The sequence below is a fragment of the Tenrec ecaudatus genome, chromosome 6 (assembly GCF_050624435.1).
Source record: "Tenrec ecaudatus isolate mTenEca1 chromosome 6, mTenEca1.hap1, whole genome shotgun sequence".
NCBI classification, from domain to species: domain Eukaryota; kingdom Metazoa; phylum Chordata; class Mammalia; order Afrosoricida; family Tenrecidae; genus Tenrec; species Tenrec ecaudatus.
In genome coordinates, this window is record NC_134535.1 from 102,639,957 (window position 1) to 102,662,016 (window position 22,060).

General features: G+C 38.3%; 1 protein-coding gene across 3 annotated transcripts in view; it reads right to left on the reverse strand.

Annotated features, from left to right (window-relative positions):
• CCDC91 (coiled-coil domain containing 91) overlaps positions 1-22,060 on the reverse strand; it is a 348,314-nt gene that overhangs the window by 138,171 nt on the left and 188,083 nt on the right. For all 3 annotated transcript variants that reach the window (XM_075551922.1, XM_075551920.1, XM_075551921.1), the window contains one exon: positions 18,979-19,086. In XM_075551922.1, the coding sequence (XP_075408037.1) occupies positions 18,979-19,086 (108 nt within the window). The remainder of the gene's footprint in view (positions 1-18,978; positions 19,087-22,060) is intronic.

The window sequence follows — 22,060 nt, forward strand, 5'->3', positions numbered from 1 at the left end:
ACAGCACCAGGCTGGCGTTTTGGAATGCAGAAGCCAAGGGACCATGGGCTGAGAGACAGAAGACTGGATAGACACGTGGCTGCTGCAGAACAAAAACTGCCTCCCTGTTCATTAATCTTGGCTTGTGGCAATCTCGCTTCATAAAATAGGCCTTCATTGCGATTACCGTTGGTGAGTTCTGTGTGGCTATCGCAGCAAATTACTGACCCAGCTTGGAAGCAGAGTGGCAGGAGAGCAATCACTGGTGTCAAAACAGGGTAAGGCAGGATGGAGGTGGAGGTGGCCTGACCTCTGTTGTGTGGAAACAGGGAAATCAGAGGAGGGCAGATATCACTGCTCCCATTCATGTGGTTTCTGTATTCTCCTTGAAGAATGAGCAGGTGGATTTTGTTGACAAGGGAAAAATCATTGGCATTTTTCTCACCAATGCAGCTTTCAGTATCTTATGTCCTTTGAGGAAATCTATCAATATGATCCTTTTGGAATCTCCCCCAAATAGTCACGATCACCTCCTGAGCCAATATCTCTATCTTTAATGCAATTGGACCTCAAAAGGCACTATGTTGATTGGACTTAGTTTTTAAGCACTTTAATGAAGACAAGTATTAATGGGGGAACTGATCTGCAGTCATCTACTGATCACAGAGACATGTCTAAACATGTTTTATTTGGGTAGAAAAAGGTGCATGAATTGGAACACTAGTAGCAATATTTTTTGACCTACCCTCACATGTCTGAAGAGACCTGAAAAGCAGACGATAGTTAGAGTAGCACCCTGAGAGGGAACTGCCTAAAGTGCAGGTTGGATTCAGAAGGTGATGTGGAACAAAGGAAGTCATCGCTGATGTCAGATGGATCTTGACTCAAAGCAGAGAAGATCAGAAAGATGTCTGCTTGTACTTCATTGAAACTCTGTATAACCTTAGAAGAATGGGAATTTCAGATCACTTCATTGCACCTTTCCCCCACGTGTACTTGGATTAAGAGGGAGTCGTGTGAATAGAACAAGGGAATAAAGCATGGTTTAGAATCAGGAAAGGTGTGTGTCAGGGTTGTATCCTCTCCCCATACTTGCTCAATCTGTATGCTGAAAAAAATCATCAGAGAAGCTGGATTCTATGAAACACAGTGAGACATCAGGATTGGAAAAAGATGTCTTAACAACCTGCAGTACGCAGATGACACAACCTTGCCTGCTGAAAGTCAGGACACTTGAAGCCCTTGCTGATGAAGATCAAGGAAGGTCAAAATCCTCACAAATGGACCCACAGGTAACATCATGTAATAGGAGAGGTTTGAACCCCTCGAGGATTTTGTTTGTCTTGGATTTATAAGCAATACTGATGGAAGCAGCAGCTAAGAGGCCAAAAGTCATATTGAATTAGGTAAACCTACTGCACAAGACCTCTTCAGAGAATTGAAGAGCAAGAATGTTTCTCTGAGGAGTAAGATGCACTTGAACTCGAGCCATAGAATTCCCCATTGCATCATATGCATGTAAACATTGGACACAGAATAAAGAAGACTGTAGAAGAACGGATGCATTTGAATTGTGGAGCTGGAGGAGAATATGGAAAGTACTATGGGCTGCTAACAGGACAAACATTTGTACAGGAAGAAGTACGGCCAAAGTGTGCCTTAGAGGCCATGATGGGAAACTTCACCTTATATATCTTAGTAAGAAGGCAATCGTGGAGATGGATTGACACAGTGGCTGCACTGAGGAGCTCATGCATAGGAACAATTGTGAGGGTGACACAGGACCGTGCAGTGTTTTGTTCGGTTGTGCACAGGGCAGTATCAGTAGGAACCAATTCTAAGGCATCTAAAAACAACAACAAACATGGAAAAAAGTATCCTCCATATGAAAATGTTGGATAGACATTATACACATTTATATAAAATATCAATCTAAAATTATAAAAAGTAAAAGATCTTTAGAGATGAGGAAGTTTTGAATCCAGCGGCTGCTCCTATGAAAGCTATTGAGCCCTGAAGAACTGAAGGGTTGAGCTCAGAAGGCCAGGAGTGTACGGACAAAGAAAAGCAAAGGCTAACGGGAGGATGTCTACATTAGAAGTCCTTTGTATGACATTTAAATAACTGAAATATAATGCCCAAGTGAATAAATTAAGAAAGCACCAGATCAACAAAGAAAATATGAAAAGAGAATTGCAGCCAACGACTTGACTTTTAATTGAAGGGCATTCAAAGTCAAAGAGGAGGAATGCCTTGTTTTTTTTTAATCATTTTATTGTGCATATAAACAAGTAGATACACGTGAAGAAAGTGGTTCCCATGGTTTTAAAGGCAGGTAATACAGTCCTGTTTAAGTCTGTAGGTCAGACATTAAGCCGGAGGATTTGCCTTACTCACTTAGCTGCTGGGAGCTAACAAACACGGAAGGAGAAGATCTAAACAGGAGGAGGAAGGCCACAGGCTGTTTGGAAGCAGAGGCAGTTGACTCCAAGGTCAGCAGTTCAGTGCCGTAGTAATAAAGTCAAACGAAATGAAGGTAACATGGCAGTCCACTGACAGCTTCCAGGGTCAGCAGCCAATACAGCAGGCAGTGGGCTCAAGTCCAAAGAAATGGAGAGCAATGAGACAGACGCAGGAGCCAAGTCAGCAAGAAGAGAGTCTTTCCCCAGAGTCTACTTACATAGTAGTAGGCCACACTCCCGAGGAACTTGCTTTTACTCACTCCAGGGCTGTGCTCTGAATACAGAGGCTGCACTCTTTCCTGTTCCTCTTACGATTGCTCTGCTGTCTACAACGGACCCCAGGATAGAGGCTTCTGTTATAATACATTAGGTAACATCAGGGGGAGGCCTCAACTCCTCAAAACAAAGAATTTTGGTGTCATCTCTATACAACCTACTGTGAAGAGAAACCATTTAAAAATAAGTATTCTCGATAGGTAGGAAAATCTGGGACAGGATGAAAAATAAAATATTCAAGCTTATATATTTCTTCTCCACTGACTAGTGGAGTAAGAATTTTCTTCTTCAGTAGAGAATAGTGCGTAAGAAATAGAGGACAAAAGTATTCCTCCAATAAAAATAGCTATACACTGATATGATGAATTTTGTAATTTCCCCCCAAGCACATATGTAAATATTTCAAAACAATAAAACCGACTGTCAGAGTTCCTTCAAATGGTGAACTCCACTAATATTTTCAAATACAAATAGTTACTCTATACATAATTCTTAGGTTTCTTTCCAATATTTATTTTTAAATGTCAGGTTCAGTGGAATGCCTAGTTTTACCAATAGGTAAGTGTACACAAATAAGTATAATGCTAGAAATAATGTTTCAAACTTCTAGACTGTACACCCCTTCAGAACAGTGAATGTTTTTCACTTTTGCAAATTATGTGAAAATATCCCAAGATTTACCATTACAGAATGAATTCTATTTACTATTATCTTTAAATGAGTAAGTAAAATAATTTTAAAAATCATTTTATTATGGCTCATGTAACTCATCACAATGCATACATATATCAGTTATATAAGCACATTTGTACATTCTTTGCCCTCATCATTATCAAAACATTTGCTCTCCACCCAAGCCCCTGGCATCCATTCCTCATTTTTGCCCTCCCTTCTCACTCCCCCTTCCCTCATTAACCCTTGATAATTTATAAATTATTATTTTGTCATATCTTGCACTGTCTGACGTCTCCCTTCACCTACTTTTCTGATGTCCATCCCCCCAAGGAGGAGGTTCTATATAGATCCTTGTAATTGACTCCCTCTTTCCACCCTCCCCTCCTCTACCCTCCCTGTATGGGCACTTTCACCACTGGTCCTGAAGGGATCATCTGCCCTAGAGTCCCTCTGTTTCCAGTTCCTATCTGTACTAATATACATCCTCTGGTCTAGCCCGATTTGGAAGGTAGAATTGGGATCATGATAAAGGTGGGAGGGGACCATCGGAGCATTTAGGAACTAGAGGAGAGTTGTATGTTTCATCGTTGCTACCCTGCACCCTAACTGGCTCATCTCCTCCCTGCACCCCTTCCATAAGGGGATGTCCAATTGCCTACAGATGGGCTTTGGGTATCTACTCTGCACTCCCCCTCATACACAATGACATGATTTTTTTGTTCTGATGATGCCTGATACCTGATCCCTTTGACCCTTTGTGATCACACAGGCTGGTGTGCTTCTTCCATGTGGGTTTTGTTGCTTCTGAGTGAGATGGCCACTTGTTCCTTTGTACCTTCAAGCCTTTAAGACCCCAGATGCTATATCTTTTGATAGTCAGGCACCAACAGCTTTCTTCGCCACTTTTTCTTATGTAGCCATCTGTCTTCAGCAATCATATTGGGGAGATGAGCGTACACGATGATATGATATTTTGTTCTTTGATGCCTGATAACTGATCCCTTTGGCATTTTGTGATCACGCAGGCTAGTGGGCTTCTTCCAAGTGGGCTTTGTTGCTTCTGAGCTAGATGGCCACTTGTTTACCAAACAATTATTTTAATTACATTTCCCATTATTCTATTTCTACACTCTCCCTTTTAAAACCATCAGCTGGTTCTTTTAGCTTGTCTGAGCATGTTTTGTTTCAAAACAAAGCTGTAGATAAGATGGATGGATTCATAAGCAATACCCTCTTTGCTCTCCCACCCCCTTCCCTTTCCCCTTCTATGTGTTCGTATGACATGTCTTCACAGAAATGGAAGTGTGAGTGCAGACCCCACCACGGTGTGCCAAACCTTTAGGGCAATGCAACCATATGGACTAACTCATGAACAGAGGTCTACAGGGTCTGTCTCAATCAGAGCCAAACTGAACCTCACCCTCCTGACAAGATCACTGATGACAAAATGAGTGCCTGAGCAAATGTGGTGAAGAAAGCTGATGGTTCCCAGCTATCATAAGATATAACATTTGGGATCTTAAAGGCTTGAAGATAAACAAGTGGCCATCTAGCTGAGAAGCAACAACCCCACATGGAAGAAGTACACCAGTCGCTGGGATCATGATGTGGCAAAAGAATCAGGTAACTGGCACCAGAAGACCCCAAAGAAACAAGGAGGGTCAGAGCAGAGACCCCAAATCCATCTGTAGACAATAGGACGTCCCCTCCCAGAAGGCTTCCTCACCTCTCACTATCATGACTACAGTCCTGCCTGTCATTGTGGGCTACACTGGAGCCATACAGATAAAAAAGCTCACAATATACGGAATCCAGGGCAGATAAACCCCTCAGGAACAGAAATGGGAGTAGGGATACCAGGATAGTGGGGGGAAGGTACAGGTGGAGGGGAGGAAGGGGGAATCATCACAATGATTGACACATAATCAGCCCCCCTAAGGGTGTGAACAACAGAAACGTGGGTAAAAGGAAACAGTGGTCAGTGTAAGATGGGAAAAGAACAATAATTGATCATTTATGAAGGGGTCATGAATGTTTTCTACTTTTGCAAATTATGCAAAAATGTCCTAAGATTTACCATGGCAGAATGAATCCTACTATTTACTATTATCTTTAAATAAGTAAGCAAAACAATTATACCAAGGGCTAAAATAGAAAGTAATTGTTTAGAAAATGATGGCATTGTATGTACAAATATGCTTGATACAACTGATGTATGAAATGCTATAAGAGCTGTAAAAGTTGCCAATAAAATGATGATTTTAAAAAAAGCATAAATCATTATGTCTTGGAAGAAGTAAGGCCAGAGTGGTACTTAAAGGCAAGGCTAGAGATGCTTCATCGAACAAACTCTGGACATGTTTGCAGGAGGCGCCGGTCACTGGAGAAGGCCATCATGCTTGGTAAAACAGGGCAGTGAAAGAGAGGATGGACCGCAAGGAGATGGAGTGACAATGTGGCTGCAACAGTGGGCTCAGCATAGGAACAGTTGTGAGGATGGAGCAGGACTGGGCAGTGTTTCCGTGTTGTGAATAAAATCATTCTGAGTAGGAATGAATTGACAGCGCCCACCATCATTATCTACAACAACAACATCCTTGTCCATGCTCTGTATTATCAATCCTTTTAGCATTAATCAATAGAGTGGATCTGAGAAGGTGATAACCTTTTATAATACTAATTTACTTCAGCTCATTAATAATGATGGTGAACATCTTTCCATGGGCTTAGTGTTCTTCTTTACGTAGCCCTTGTCAGGTGTCCAAATTGGGGGCCCATTATTATTATTTGTTAATCAGATAGAGGCTTCCCTCCTTTTTCAGATATAACTTTCTGTTTCCTGGTGATGTTTATTTGTATGATATGTGTTTTCTCAGTATAGTTTCCCAGGTAAACCTTACATTTTCATGATCTTAATCAAATATATGGAGTTATATAATTATAATTTTTAATTGTCAAAAAATGGAAGTTTCTGGATTCAAATCACATTGTTTCTCTCGCTAATAGAAATACCTATTATAAGACAAGATAGAAAAGGATAGCTACGTGAAACACAAGGCAGTGATTAATGTATTTAATTGTCTTTCTTAGTCAAATTCACAGTCTTGGACTCTGGTGTCTTAGTTGTCTGTTGTAATTGTTAGGTGCCACTGAATTGGTATGTCTCATAGGAACCCTGTCTACCACAGAACCAAACACTGCCCAAATGTTTCCTGAGCCATCTATAAACTTTTATGTTGAGTCCCTTGCTGTAACCACTGGACCAATGCATCTTGCTGACCTTTGACACACCCATTACTTTACCAAAGGAGCCCTGGTGTGAACCCTGCGAAGAGCAGTTCAAAACGACCAGCCACTCCGAAAGAGAGAGGTGCGGCTTTCTGCTCCGGTCAAAAGTTATACACAGGGCAGTTCTAGCTCATTCTACAGAGTCACTATGAGTCTTCCAGACTGACTCAATGTAGCTCACCAAACAAGCTACCTTCTCCAGAAACAAATCTCTTCTAAAGCACATGTCCACAGAAACTGTAGACAAAGTTCCAACATCCTCCCTTCTAAAAACCATTCAAGCTGCACCTCTTCTAAGGCAGACTTATCTATTCTGAAAGTTCATGGTAATTTCAATGTTCTTAGCCAGAACCATAATTCTAGCTTCCACGTGCATAATTAGTGATCTAGTTCTGCTTCAACACCTACAACTGGATGCCTTACAGTCTGAAGAGCAGACATCCTGATTCAGGTATTGGCGCGCTCTCTGTTTGCTCCGTGGGCTGATCTTTATTCCCTGGCTCTTTGGTGATCTTTACGTGCTATGGCACACTAAGGGGAAAGCCTCACAGTTCTGATGCCCTACTACCTTCTTTAATCACTTTTATATTTTAAAAGAGAGGAAGACAGACATCACACTATAATCTTTAACAGAAAAGACAACCCCTTCCCAAATGAGTTTACAGTAGAACCCTGGTACTCGACCGCATCAGTTCTCGACATAATTGGATTCTGACACAAAATGTCGAGAAAATTTTGCATTGGCGCTCGAACGAAACATCAGAATCTACCCGATGCATGTGATTTTTGTAAACAAAAGCAGTTAGTGTTTTGGTCACTCGGCATCAGTTGGCGTTGTTAGTACACACTGTTTAAACCTTTTGTGGTTATGTTCCAAGTGTTTTGCTATACTTTTTTAGTTTTTGTGACTATTGTACTGCTTTTAGATAAACAAGGGTTCTAAGACAGGTTTTTTAAAAAAGAATCATCATGATAAAGAATTGGTTAACCATGTTATCTAAATTGTTGATGATAATTTAGTAAACCTTTTTAGAAAATAGTTAAAGAAATGCCAATAGCGACCACATTAGACAGATTTTTTTTTTTTTTAAGAGAAAGCTAGCCAGGTCCTAGTGGAAAAAGGCAAAGGGGGGGGGGGACTCCTGAAAAGCAGCTACCAGTTGATTTTTTGGAAGGGGATTCCCTTTTCCTAACAATGACTCTCTTTCCATCCCTCCTCTACACATCTGCATCCACAGATCCAGACCCTCATCAATTTCAAGGTATGGGCCATACTGTAGTTGTTAAAAACGTTTTAAATGTGTGTTTATTGTTTAAATTATATTATTTAACTCTGAACGTATTTACTTTGAATTCCTACTTAATATTTTGTATAAAAAAGGCAAGGTTAGGGGAAAAACCTTTTGGTCAAGAACAGATTAATCCATTTTCAGGTATTTCTTATGGGAAAAATTGATTCGAAACTCGACAGCATCGCATCTCAACGCTCCTTCTAGAATGATTAGCGTAGAGGTCTAGGGTTCCACTGTATAACTATAGGCACAGAAATTAGGATTTAAAACACACTATTTTTAGGGGACACTTTTCAATTCATAACAACTAAATTAATGAAAAATATAGCATATCGAAGTTTTCAATATCAGAAAAATAAACCATCTCCCCAATAAAAACACAATATTTTGTATGAAATATTTCTCAAAATAACATATAGAATGAATAGAGAGGAACATGATAAATTTTTTAGATGTGTAAATATTTTTATCTCAATTTAGATGGCAGACGGTCTAGGTCCATAGCTATTGATGTTTTGAACAATCACAAGAGTACATTTAAAGTAGGTCATTTTTATGGTGCGTCAATTGTTATTCTATAAAGATAAAAAATATCCCTTAAGTAAGTTAATTTTCCACTCCTATTATTCTCTCTTTACTTACAATACCCTTGTTTTCTCTCTGGCAAAAAGCCAATCTTCAAGACCGTTAAAATGTTACTTCTTTTGTGAAGCTTTCCCTGAAAACTCAAGAATTTACTGTATTCTTATCTACACTCCCAGATTATTTTGTTTCTATATTACTAGAGTTTCTTTATTATGTTGGAATATGGTCCATTTTATATCAACCTCCTATTACCAGGTTATTGGCACATAAAAGATAGAGAATATTTTTTATTTAAAAAATTCTAGTAGACAGACTGGTAAGTGGAAAGCTTTCAATTTTGTTTTATGTAATTATTATAAGCACTAGTATTTAAGAAATATAGTACCGGCAATTGAAATGATATCTAATTAATGTCAATGGGCGTAACTTAGTCCATCAAGAATACTGTACATGCTGTTGTGAGAGCAGTGACTGGGGCCTTAAAACCTTCTGAGTGGCCATTTAAAATGCAACTAATGGTCTCCTGCATTTGGAGCAAAGAAGAGTAAAGAACATCAAATGTGAAAGAGACAATCAGTTAGAAGGCCAAAGGACGACATGAAGTCTGGCTTCTATGTCCCTGGGATAAGCAGAACTAGACGGTGCACAGCGACCATGACCAGCTACTGCAGTGGAGCAATCTGAGCGGGGTCACAGGAAGAGGTCCTGAGAGGGTTCCCATGAGACAGAACTGACTCCATGGCAGCGAGATGATAAAATGGAGGAAAAACATGGAACACAATTCAAAATCCTGAAAAGACCAAGTTTACTGCTCTAATAGAGACTGATGAAACCACTAATACAAGGGCCCTTCGATACCTTTCAAGCCTGGAACTGGTCTCACCCCCATGGTCCAGCGCTCAACAAGATAATAAACAAGCCTATTCGTTACCAGAAACACTTAGTGGGTACGCACTCATTAGAACAATCAACCACGAGAGGCCAAATCAACAGCCTCTGCCCGTGAACTAAACTCAGGAGGCAGGAAGGCCCACGACAGGACAGAGAGAAATGGAGGCTTCGGGGAAGTGGGAAGAGTGCAATTAAACTGTGGGAACTGCAATCAGTATCACGAAGCAGCATGCGTATGAATTATGAAAAATCAATTTACTCTGTACCCTTTTACTCCGCTCACAACAAAAACGGAAACAAAAGACTAAAGATAATTTAAAGAAAGAAAACAGAATGTTACATTAAGACCTATTTCTGATAACAGCAAGCGTCTCTTCCTAAATCATAAAAAAAAAGTAGTGGTCACCTAAGTTTGTACACAAACATTCTTGGGAAACTAATTAAATAACTCTCCTAAGTGCAATCTGACCAATGCTTTAACAAGGCTACAGTTTGAACCACACCAATCATCTGGTTTGCAAGGTTTCCTGCTGGACATCAACACCAGCCACTCGTTAGACCCCAAACCACCTTGGGAAATAGCTGTGGCTGAGATTTACACAGACTAGTAATGGACTAAATTACTGGTTCCGTTAAAAATGGTCAGAAGCATATATAACATGACAGAATTTGGAAGGTGAATAAAAAGTGTTATAGATCAAGAATTTCAACCCCACTGAAAAATTTAGCTGAAAGGTTTAGAACACCAATGTTTTTCGAAGTCTTAAAAAAAATGTGTGGCTATTTTCTCACACAACTTAATAATTATCATGAAATATAGATTTGATGAATAACATGCTGGGAAATATTGTCACATCCTGAATACATCTTAGATAGGAAGTAATCCCATCAAACAAGTTTGAGATATTTCCCTAATTTTTATATTTTTGCTTTCTTTTGGAGATAAAATTATGGAAAATAAAAAGGAAATGTCTATTTTACCTCCAGAAGCAAAAAATTATCCATTCCCTGGTAAGAAAGGGAATTTCAAGCCAAACATTTTATTTTATAGTCAGATCAAATATATTTTCATGTACAGTCTATGCTATTCCTTCACCCACAATAAACACTTTCATGAAATGAACATCATAATTGCACAAAGTGAATACTAGGAATGATCTTACATGAGTACGATATATAATAAAACATATGATATTAAGGACTATAAAAGAAAATGCATATTAAAACTGTTTAATTCTGATTTTAGAAGCTTTTCATTGTCCACATACCTAAATATTGACCTATGGCAATTTTCTGTGGGATGTAGAATATTGTCTTTCTGGACTATGTTACAGTAATGGACCTTGGTTTCCCCACCCCTCCTACTTGCACTGAGATGATATTCCTGAGTCCCAGGGTCTGCTGCCCATATCCTCAAGGCGTTGGCCTATGGCTAGGAAGTTTCCATTATTTTGACTCCTGTGTGATAAGCTGTAATATATCCAGGACTGTAATTCAGCAAATAAAGACATATGTAAAAATATCATCTGTTCTGTCAAACTGATATATACTCACATATATAAGGGTATAATTGTCTTTTTGTTCCCATACCTGTTCAGCTTACCTGTCTACCTATGCCAGCGGTTCTCAACCTGTGGGTCACGACCCCTTTAGGCTTCAAACGATCCTTTCACAGGGGTCTCCCAATTTATAGCAAAATGGCAGTTATGAAGTAGCAACGAAAATAACGTTATGGTTGGGGGGTCACCACCACATGAGGCACTGTATGAAAGGGTCACAGCACTAGGGAGGTTCAGAACCCCTGATCTATGCATGCACTCATTACTTACTCCCTGCTATCAAGTCCATTCCAATTCACAGTGAAGAACTGCACCACGGGGGTTCCAAGAGTGCACACAGTTATGGCCGTAGAAAGCCTCTTTCTCCTGCTGATCAGCTGCTGGGTTCAAACTGCTAACCTTGTGGTTAGCAGCCGAGCTCATCACCACTACCCTACCAGGGCTCCCTCAGAGATGGCTACAGTTACTCTTGCCTGCAGCATGTTTTCCACCCAAAGTCGCTAAACAACATTCCAACACTGTCTAGATAACAAGCATTTGATGAAAAAAATACGCTAGGCTTCTCCAAATTTTAATTTCAAGATGTCTCCTAGCTAACACAGGTTAAAAGACCAAATATTTCATGAGTCCCCCTTGAATGATAACTCAATAACTATTAAGTACGTCACAACCATAGAAACCTGTACTCATTAAACAAGAGCCTCCAAATTAATTCTCCATTCTCTGGAAGGAAATGGATTCCTATTTGCATCAAGATAACTTTTTTTCTAACTCTCAAGTAGATCATAAAGGAATTAAATATGATAGTGGTTTTGAATTTGTACAAGTTAGGGATTTTTTGTTTTGTTTTGTTTTTTAGCAGTATTAAATGCTAACTACATTAAAAATGGAGTACTTCACAGACTAAAAGACATTTTGGTAAGTTTTAAGGTAAGCAACAACAATTTTCAAATTCCATTCAGTAGAGTTCTAGTTCTAGACAGGATTGTCTAGAACTCACTCTATCTTTACTGGACTTATTTGAAGACCCTTCTTCAATAGAAGTTTTAAAACAGAGAAAGAGTTTGATTGTTATAATAAATTGGCAAAACAAGTAAAACGGATAATGAAAACATGTATAAAACTTCCAAGCTTGGTTTCAACATGGCAAGAAATTGTAAATCATTTCTTTGATCCTTAGAACATAAATAACAAATGCTAAACAAACTTTAGCAAAGTGACTTAGATCTATCAGTTAGCTTTCTCTGCAGTCATCCCTAAATCTGGAGAGACAGTTAATTTTAAAAGATCGCAACAAAGATACGTCTACCTAGAGCAGAATCCAATGGAGACATTAACCAGTAAAAAAATTGAGGCAGTAATTTTGAGAAATTTCTGGAGACTGAGTCAGGATGGAGGAGTCCAGTGGCCCTCTTAGGAAGCACAGAACTGCTCCTGGCAGAAAGACCGGCATTTCAAGACCAACAGCTGCTCCTCAGAAGGAGTACTGAACTTCAGGAAGCAGCTATTCATCCTCTTCACCAAGGATAGTCTACGGATTCTCCTTCTTCCAAAGACATTTGTTGGCCTTACCACATGCCCATTATAAATTACATTATACCTCCAGAGGCCTAGCCAGGACAAAAGCCCCAAGTAATTCCTCATGCTCTGGGTAGGCCCATCCATTGGCCTCCAGTGTGGTCCTTCTCTTAGAAAACAAGTGCAAAGGCCAGAGATTTTACTGAAAGGGGAGTCCTTAGTTCCAAATTCTAAAAGGTGTTTCACTATGTATCAGAATCAACTCCATTGCAGTGAATTTTTTATGTATACCTAAATATTTTTATGTTCCTTTTCATTATATTTATATATATGATAAAACTGAGTCAACCTCTACACTTTGCAGCCATACAGGCCAGAGTAGAACGGTTCCTGTGGGTTTTTGAGAAGGGTACCTTTCTACTGGAGCAGCTGGGCGCTTTCACATCTGACCTTGGGGTTAGTGCAACATAGAGCCCACTGTGCTACCAAAGGTCTCACACTAGGAACATGATATGTAATATGTTTCAACTTCCAATTCCCTGATGAAAAATGATGATGTGCATCTTTTGATATGCTCAATTGCCATATGCATATATGTTTCATGAGGTGTTTATTTAAAGCAGTTTGCCTTTTTTAATTGGGTTGTTTGTTTTCCTACTTATGGAGTTTAAAAGTTTTCTGTTTGTTTCTTGCATATTTTGGATACAAGTTCTCTATCAGATATATGTTCTGCAAATATTTTCTCGTGGTTTGTGGTTTGGCATTTAATTAAACATGTTTTCATAGAGCACAAGTTCCTAATTTTAATGAAGTCTAACTTACCTTTTGTTTTTCAATGAACTGTGCTTTTGGTATTGTATCAAAAAATCTTTGCCGAACCCCAAGTCATTTAGATTTCTCCTTTATCTTTTCTGCATTTTATAATTAGAGATATGATCTATTTGAGTTACTTTTATGACAGGTGTAAGGTCTATGTCTAGGTTAATTTTCTTTTTCTGTTTTGAACTCGACATGTAAATATTCTAATAGCATTTGTTTAAAAGATCGTATCCTATCTTTTCTACATTAATTTTTTTTCTCTTTTCTCAACATCAGTTGATTTATATTTCTGTGGGTCTAATTCCGAGCTGTCTATTATGTACTGACCTGTGATTCATTTTGCCATTACTGTATACTCTTAATTATGATATCTGTATTATCATAGTTTTACATAACGTCTTCAGATTTTGTCATGAGTTCTCCACCTCTCTTCTTTGTTATATATGGCATTATGATAGTTATAACTGTTCTAAGTTTTTTTTTATTTCTATAGGTATTTCAGAATTCATTTGTTGAAAGATATTTACAAAATACCTTACTGGCATTTTGATTGTGATTTAGTAAAATCAATAGATCGAATTGGGAAAAGTAGACATCTTAACATTGTTGGATCTTTTTATTATAACTTATAATTTACGAATACACATGTATCTCCACATATTTAAATCTTCTCTAGTTTATCAAACTTTGATAGTATTTTTTACATAGGCTCTACTTATATTTTTACTGAAGTGCAAATTGAAGCAAGAATAAAGGAATGAAATGATGCAATTTACTGGGTAAATCTGCTGCAAAAGACCTCTTTAACGTCTTACAAAGCAAGAATCTTACTTTGAGTACTAAGGAGCACATGGCCCAAGCCATGGTATTTTCAATTGCCTCATATGCATGTAAAAGTTAGACTTTGAATAAGGAAAACTAAAGAAAAATTGATGCATTTGAATTATGGTATGGTGAAGAATATAGAAATTGACAATGTCTTGGCTTCTACTCAAGTGCTCCCTCAATGTAAGAACACGTTGTCCTATTAACATAGCATGATGAACACTTTGTTCTATTAACCTAGCATGATGCTCACCTTTCTGACACAATGGCTGAAGACAAAGCGGGTGCATAAGCAAATGTGGTAAAGAAAGCTGATGGTGCTTGGCTATCAAAAGATACAGCATTTGGGGTCTTAAAGGCTTGAAGATAAGCAAGCGGCCACCCAGCTGACAAGCCCACATGGAAGAAGCAAACCAGCCTGTGTAATCATGAGGTGTTGATAGGATCAGGTATCAAGCATCAAAGACCCAGAACAAAAAATCGTATCATTTGCGAATGAGTGGAAGTGAGGAGTGGAGATCCAACATCCATCTGCAGGTAACTGGACATCCCCTTATTGAAAGGTTGCAGAAGGAGACGAGCTAGTCAGAGTGCAGTATAGCACTGAAGAAACACACAACTTTCCTCTAGTTCTTTAATGCTTCCTTCCCCCCCTATCATGACCCCAATTCTACCTTACAAATCTGGTTAGACCAGAGCATGTACATGGGTACAGATGAGAGCTGGAAACAAAGGAAATCCAGGACAAATAAACCTCTCAGGACCAATATTGGGAGTAGCCATACCAGGAGGGTAAGGGGAAGGTGGTGGAAGATAGGGGGAATAGATCATAATGATCTACCTATAAGCCCCCTTCCAGAGGGATGGACAACAGAAAAGTGGATGAAGAGAGACTTTGGTCAGTCTCAGACATGAAAAAAAAATTTATAAATTATCAAGGATTTATAAGGTAGGGAGGGTGGGGGAGTGAAAGAAAGTTTATTGTGTCAACCTGGCTTTCACTCTGCAGTTGGCATCACTGCCTGTGTTTTTGTGAGATGGAGGAGGACTTTGTGGATTGGTGTCGGACACATGGGCTAATATTGGACTTGTGGGTTTGGACAATACTGGGTTGGGATGTTTTCTTGATGTGCAATTACCTTTATATAAAACTCTCTCTTATACATCAGTTTCTATGGATTTGTTTCTCTACAGTACCCAGACTAACACATTATGGTACCTTGGGAGTGGGGTTCTGGAGAAACAAATCATAAGATGGAGAGCAGATGCTTGTTTGACCTTTACCTCATGGTAGTTTTTCTTCTTTGGCTAGCCAGAGGTCAGATAAACCACACTGTTTATTCAGTTGTTTTTCAAATTTATGGAAAATCTAAATTAGTCAAATGATTTCAAATAAAACCTGTCTGGTGATGGCTCACTGATAGAATTGAGACCATAGAAATAAATACATTCTCCCAGGTGCGTTCCTGTCTTTGTAAATGAGTGTAACTGAAAGTATGGCCATTATCTCCAACTCTCACAGCTTGTGTAACGAGAGTCCAATCACCCAAGTAAACAGTTCATGTATGGGAGTCTAACGAGGTGCCCTACACATGTATGACATCATTTGCACAACAGTGTTTCACCATTGTCTATACTGTTGCTGAATGATGATGGCAACATATGTTCTTGACACAATGGATGGATGGATGGATGGATTGTGATAAGAATTGTACAAACCCCAAATAAAATTATTTTTAAAAATAAAATAAATAAAAGATAAAAAAGAATGACCTTAGCCTTGAATTCTTTTTTATTAATCATTTTACTGGGAGCTCTTACAGATATAATAATCACTGATTCAATTAGATCAAGTATAATTGTACAATTGCTACTACCATCAGTTTCAAAACATTTTCTTTCTACTTGAACTCTTTAATATCAGCTCCCCTTTATCCCCTCCTCCCCCAACATATCCCCCCAGGAACCCTTATTATTATATTATATATGTTATATATTATTATTTTGCCATATTTACAGCATCCAATGTGTGCATTCACCTGCCATTCTGTTATTCATTCCACTCTAGTGGAGTTATGCAGTCATCATTGCTACTGGTCCCCCTTCTTCTCCCCTCTCTTCTGGTACCTTCAGGGAATCATTACTTCTGTTACTGTTTCTGAAGAGTTATCTACCCTACCTTTCATGCATCGAATACAAATGTCCTTAATTATACAAATGAACATATGCAGGTCTAACAAGATTAATGAGGTAAAACACAGACCATAATAGTAAGAGAAGGAAATATTAAAATACTAGTAGGTAGTTACAAGGTTAGTCAGTGTTATTCCACTCTCTACATTTATCCTCCCTTCCATGTGGTGCTTCTGTAAGGGACTCTCCATTATCTCACAGGTAGGTTTTGGGTCTCCACTTTGTCCACACTCCGTAACATCAATTTTATTGCTTGTTTTTTAATTTCTGATAACTATTCCTGTCAAAACCTCATGATCACACAGGCTGGTGTTCTTCTTCTATGTGGATTTTGTTGCTTCTTGGCTAGATGGCCGCTTGTATAACACCAAGCCTTGAAGACCCAAATGCAATATCTTTTAATAGCCAGGTACCAACAGCTTTTTCATCACATTTGCTTAGGTACTCATTTTATCTTCAGTGATCATATCAGAGTAGCATACAGTGTCACATCACATCATAAAAAGTCAGAGATAACATGAAACGAGCAACTATATAATTAGTCTCAGGTGGTTATTTATTGGTTCCTTATATAATAGTCTCAGGTGGTTATTCATTGGGCCCCAAGGGGATGGTCTATTTTGTGCTACAATAAAATGATTAAGATATATTTAAAATCAAATCAGGCATATAGAGAAACCATAGTTAAATAAATGGAATTTGAGCTCTCACTTGATCGTAGCCCTAAGATCATAACAGTTAGTTCTTGTGGCCCTTCACAGTACTCTGACTCATGAGGAGACCACTGCTGATATGAATGCCATATCAAAATGTGGTGAAGAAACCATACGGTGCCTGGCTATTGGCAAAAACAGTATCAAAAGTCTTAAAGGCTTGTCTCAAAGCAAGCAGGGAGTTAAATGAAGAGTCAGCTAAGTCCACAGAGAAAAAGCACTCACACACCAGTCTGCATGATCCAAGGATTGTACACAATATGATCGCGGTTGATGGGTCTTTTTTCTTTTGTTTTTAGTCCTTGGATTTTTATGTTTTTCTGTAAATGGAAGCCACAATTGGTGGATTTATAAAGACTATAACTGTAATAATAATTACCCAGGAGCATAGAAAGGAAGGTGGGGAAAATGGGGAGTCAACATCCATGGGTACAAGAAGGAAGAAAATGTTACAACGTTGGGTGTGGTGATTATTAAAATAACTGAATTATTGAATTGTGTGATGTATTTATTATAGTTCAATAAAAATAATTTTTTAAAAAGAAATAAATACATTCATCTATAGACAACTGATTTTCATTAAAATCCACTCAATAAAGAAAAAAAAACAGTCTAATAAACTGCAGCCTAACACCTACAGAAAAAAAGAAACATCTTCAATTCCTCATACCATGTGCAAAAACTAACTCAAAATGGATAAAAGGCTTAAACATTAAAGCTAAAACTACAATCAAGTTTCTAAAAGAAAACATAAGGACAAAATTATGAGGGGCTAGGGTGCAATGGATTGGTATAGAGAGAAGGAAATAAAAAAGAAGCCCAAGATCCTAAAATTCTGTAAGTTAGATCAATCTTTGTCCTGTAGTGAGAGGGCTGACAAACTCTGGTTTCCATTCAAATTCAACCTCTACCCTAACTTTAGAAATAAACTTATTGAACTATAAGGTTCATTCATTTACACGGTTTATCGGGCCACTTTCTGCCTACAGTGGCAGAGTGAAGCAGCAGTAATAAAGACCATACAGTTGATAGGTTCTAAAATACTTAATAGCAATATTAGAATATTTACTCCTTTTCAGGAAATATTGCTAGCTCTTCTCTTAAAGCAACCTCAAAAATATACAATCAAGTGCTCTAGATGATAAATCAAGAAAGGAAATGAGAATGAAATCATTAAAATACTCAATTAAAATTAAGGCAAAAAATTATGGAGGGGAGGTACATGGAGGCAAATGGTTATTTGCGACAGGTCAACCAAATATGTTGAAAATCACAAAAAGTGTAAAGAGTTTAAACTATATGCTTCCCATAATATGAAACAACTCTTGTAAATGAAATTCATTCAACTCTCACCTCTCCAGGTTTATTTTATTCAAAAATATTGTTGAGAACTTATTACGTACATTACTTATACCATGAATACTCTTAAACTGATTTATTTTTAATGTCAATTATCTCATAAGCTTAGCCTTTTAACATAGTAAATAAAAGTGATACAACTAGAAATTAATGCCTATATGAAATGAGGTACTCAAACATAAAGTACTTTAACCTTTTCCATGCCATATATAAATATTATGCCATTACAAACATTGAAGTGCTATTATACTTACATAGTTATCTCTTCATATCTGATATTTGATAAATAACATAACTAAGTATTTAATGTGGGAGGAGATCCTCATTAATTTGGGGGGAGATCACATATTTTAGGCTTTCGGCCCTATTTTGAGTTATCATAAAATTCCTAAACTCTAACTTTGAGTTTTACATAAGTATATATTTCTCTACACTATACCAAGGAGAGTGAATGGCATGAAATTGAATAAACAGTTATAATACTCTCAAGGGAGGAGGGTCAGGAGAAAAGGATAAATATCTTATGGACGTGCACTTTCATTACCTGGGAATTTAGCAGCTCTTCACATGTGTGTGCTTGTTTCTCAATTGCAGAAATATACTGTTTTTCAAGAGCTTCTACTTGCTGTTTAACTGAAGACTGCAACAGTGCCTGGAAACAAACAAAGCATGTCACTTAGAGCTCAGACAAAACTTGAAGTCTACTGTAGGAATGAGAAATTTTTTACATGTGTGCATATCTGCAATTGGCTACTTTTTCACCTAGAATGTGCATTTGCAAGTATTGAAGCACATTCACATATATCACCACTTTAGGCTTTTGTTTTTGTTTTTCTCTGCTCAAGATTGCAATTTTTGTGGCTCAGTATATCCTTCCAAACACCTTCTTAAAAAAAAAAAGTCATAGCAGATGATAAAGAGGGTGAGTAGCTCTGTTAAATATAAATTCAGCAGTGAAGACCACACAGGATGAGAAGTGTATGAAAGCTACTTAAAAAAAAAAAAGCAAAGGGAAAAAAGAACCAGACATATTTCACTGGCTGACAAAACTCCACATCCTCTCGGCAGGCTGTAATATCCCATGGGCCAAGCATGATCTTCAAGACCACAAGTCAAGTAAAAGCAGATGGAAACTCTGAGCAATTTCAAACATAAAAGAACTGCCCCCCAGGAAGTTCACGCCCCTAATGTGAAAAGGTATAAGTTAGTGTGCAGAAGAGAAAATCCCAAGGCAGATTTCATTAAAAAGTAATAAAACTTGCAAGACTGGACAAACTTCACTGAGCAGTATAAATGCTGGACCCCCAGTAAGACCAAATACAAAGACACTGACACTGTTCTGATGAAAGGCAAGCCCGAATTGGAAGATGTCCTACCCATTCATTTCCTTGTGGAAATTCTTAGAATATTGTCATCTTTTTCCTCTCCTATTTCGTGAAGCATTATGTTATTGTTAAGTGTTAGTAATATCTTTCATGCTATTTAAAAATCCTAAATCTATCTAAAATATGCATTTGACCATATATATATATGCATTCAACCATATATATATGTATATATATATATATAAATTCTTTAGCAGCTAGTCTATTTTTAAAGGTCTATCTGGATAATAAACTACTCATAATCAAAATACTAAGTTGAAACAGACACAAGTCTTATAGAAAACAGACCTTTGGCACATTCACCAAGTAAAAGAAAATAAGCCAAATCTTTTAAATAATCTCTGTTTTGAAAATAGATTTACTTGGTTGGAAACAACATGCTTTAAGATGCTAAATAAATATGCGTGTATTTTTTTTAACTGGGACAAAAATATTTTTTAAATCTCTGGAATGAGCTTTCATTTCACATAATTAACTTTCCCTGACAAATGTTAGATGGTCTACCACCCCTGCAACTCAGTAGTTTCTACTTGGAGACTGCAGAGGGAAGTACCAAGCAGTAAGGCTCTGAGGTGTACTCCAAATAAAGTGATTTGCAGAGCTGCGTGGCTGCTGCTGTTGTCAGGTTCCACCAGTCAGGTCCAGTCCCCCGTGCTGGCCGGCCTCCGTGTAGGAGAAGCAATCACTGTCCGGCCCGGGCCATCTTTACAGTGGTGGGTGTGTCGCAGTCCATTGTGGCAGCCACTGTATCAATCCATCTTCTCAAGGGCCTTCCTCTTTTTGAGGGACTTTTTACATTGCCAAGCTGAGGTCCTGTTCCAGAAATTGGTCCTTCCTAATGTCTAAAGTAAACAAGTAGAGACCCATTATCCTGAAGGAGAATTCTGGCTATACTTTTCTCAAGGCAGATGTGTTTGTTTGTCTTCTCAAGATTCCCAAATAACTAATCCATGTTAATCACAAAATATAACCTAAAAGCATGAACCCAAAATGTAATCTCCTCATATTATGAATAACCACCAATCCAATGCCAACAAGTGAATTCTGACCCACAGTGACCCTCTCTAGGACTTCTGAAGCTGTAAATCTCTCCTGATGAGGGGCTGCTGGGTAAATCTCTGATTTACTACTGACGATTTAAAACATACTGTTTAGAGTTTCAAGAAATTAAAAAAAACATAGTAGCAGACAAATCTCTTAGAATAACATAGAGACAGTATATTTTGTAGAGAGGAAAATGCTACCACCATTTATTTTGGGACTTGCAATGAAACAGAATTATTTTTGGCTTAATGGAAAGAATTTTTTTCATTTTCCTATTTGTTCTGGTTCCAAATAATCCTAGCTACACTTATGTGTGTCTTTCTGTAGAGCACATGCAGAGAGATAAGTCTCTCTAAATGTCCTAGCAACCAAAAGATTTCTGAGTGAGATTACTTACTCTTTACTGGCACCAGTTATTGGGTGCTGCACTGATCTGGAGTCCTGGGGGCATAGCGTGGGTTACATGTTGGCTTGCTAACAGCAAGGTCAACAGTTCAAAATCATCAGTAGCTCCACAGGAGAAGCTTTCCACTACAGTCTGGGAATCTCACAGGGGCAGTTCTACTCTATCATCTAGAGTCACTATAAGCCACAATCAACTTGATCGCAGTGAGTTGGGTTTTTGTTTTTGATGTTCCTCTTTGATCAGGCCTGACATAAGACACTAACACAAAGTTAACAACGTGAAATCTATTATTATTATTTATGAAAGGCAAACAGTCAATGATAACAATTTTCCAAAGAAGCAATGTATACCCTTCCTCAAATTACCCATGTCCGTCAAGTCAGATGATGTGTACATATTGCCTTTAGCTATCAAATTGCCGGAGGGTTCTGCTCTATCATGGAGGCCTCTTTGGCCTCTGCTAGCCTCTACTGGCTCTTACCATGCTACACAGGCATGAGGGGGTCTCTTGCTACCACACTGCCAAGGGCCAGTGCTGCTCGAGGAGTAGGGGTGCAATTTCTGAACAGGACATAAGCAGGCCTGTCTTGCCCTGCACATCCAAGTGTTAATGCTCTTTTAGCTCAGCCAGCAAGTCTCCAGGCAAGAGACATCTGGCTCCACCCTGTCACTGGAAGACACCTGCTTAGGTGTCTCCAAAGAAATCTGTGCACAGGAATAAGAAGACATCTACATTGCATGGCGGACTAGAGCTCCTTAGTTCAACCAGAAAGCCTCCTGCCCGAAGGCAT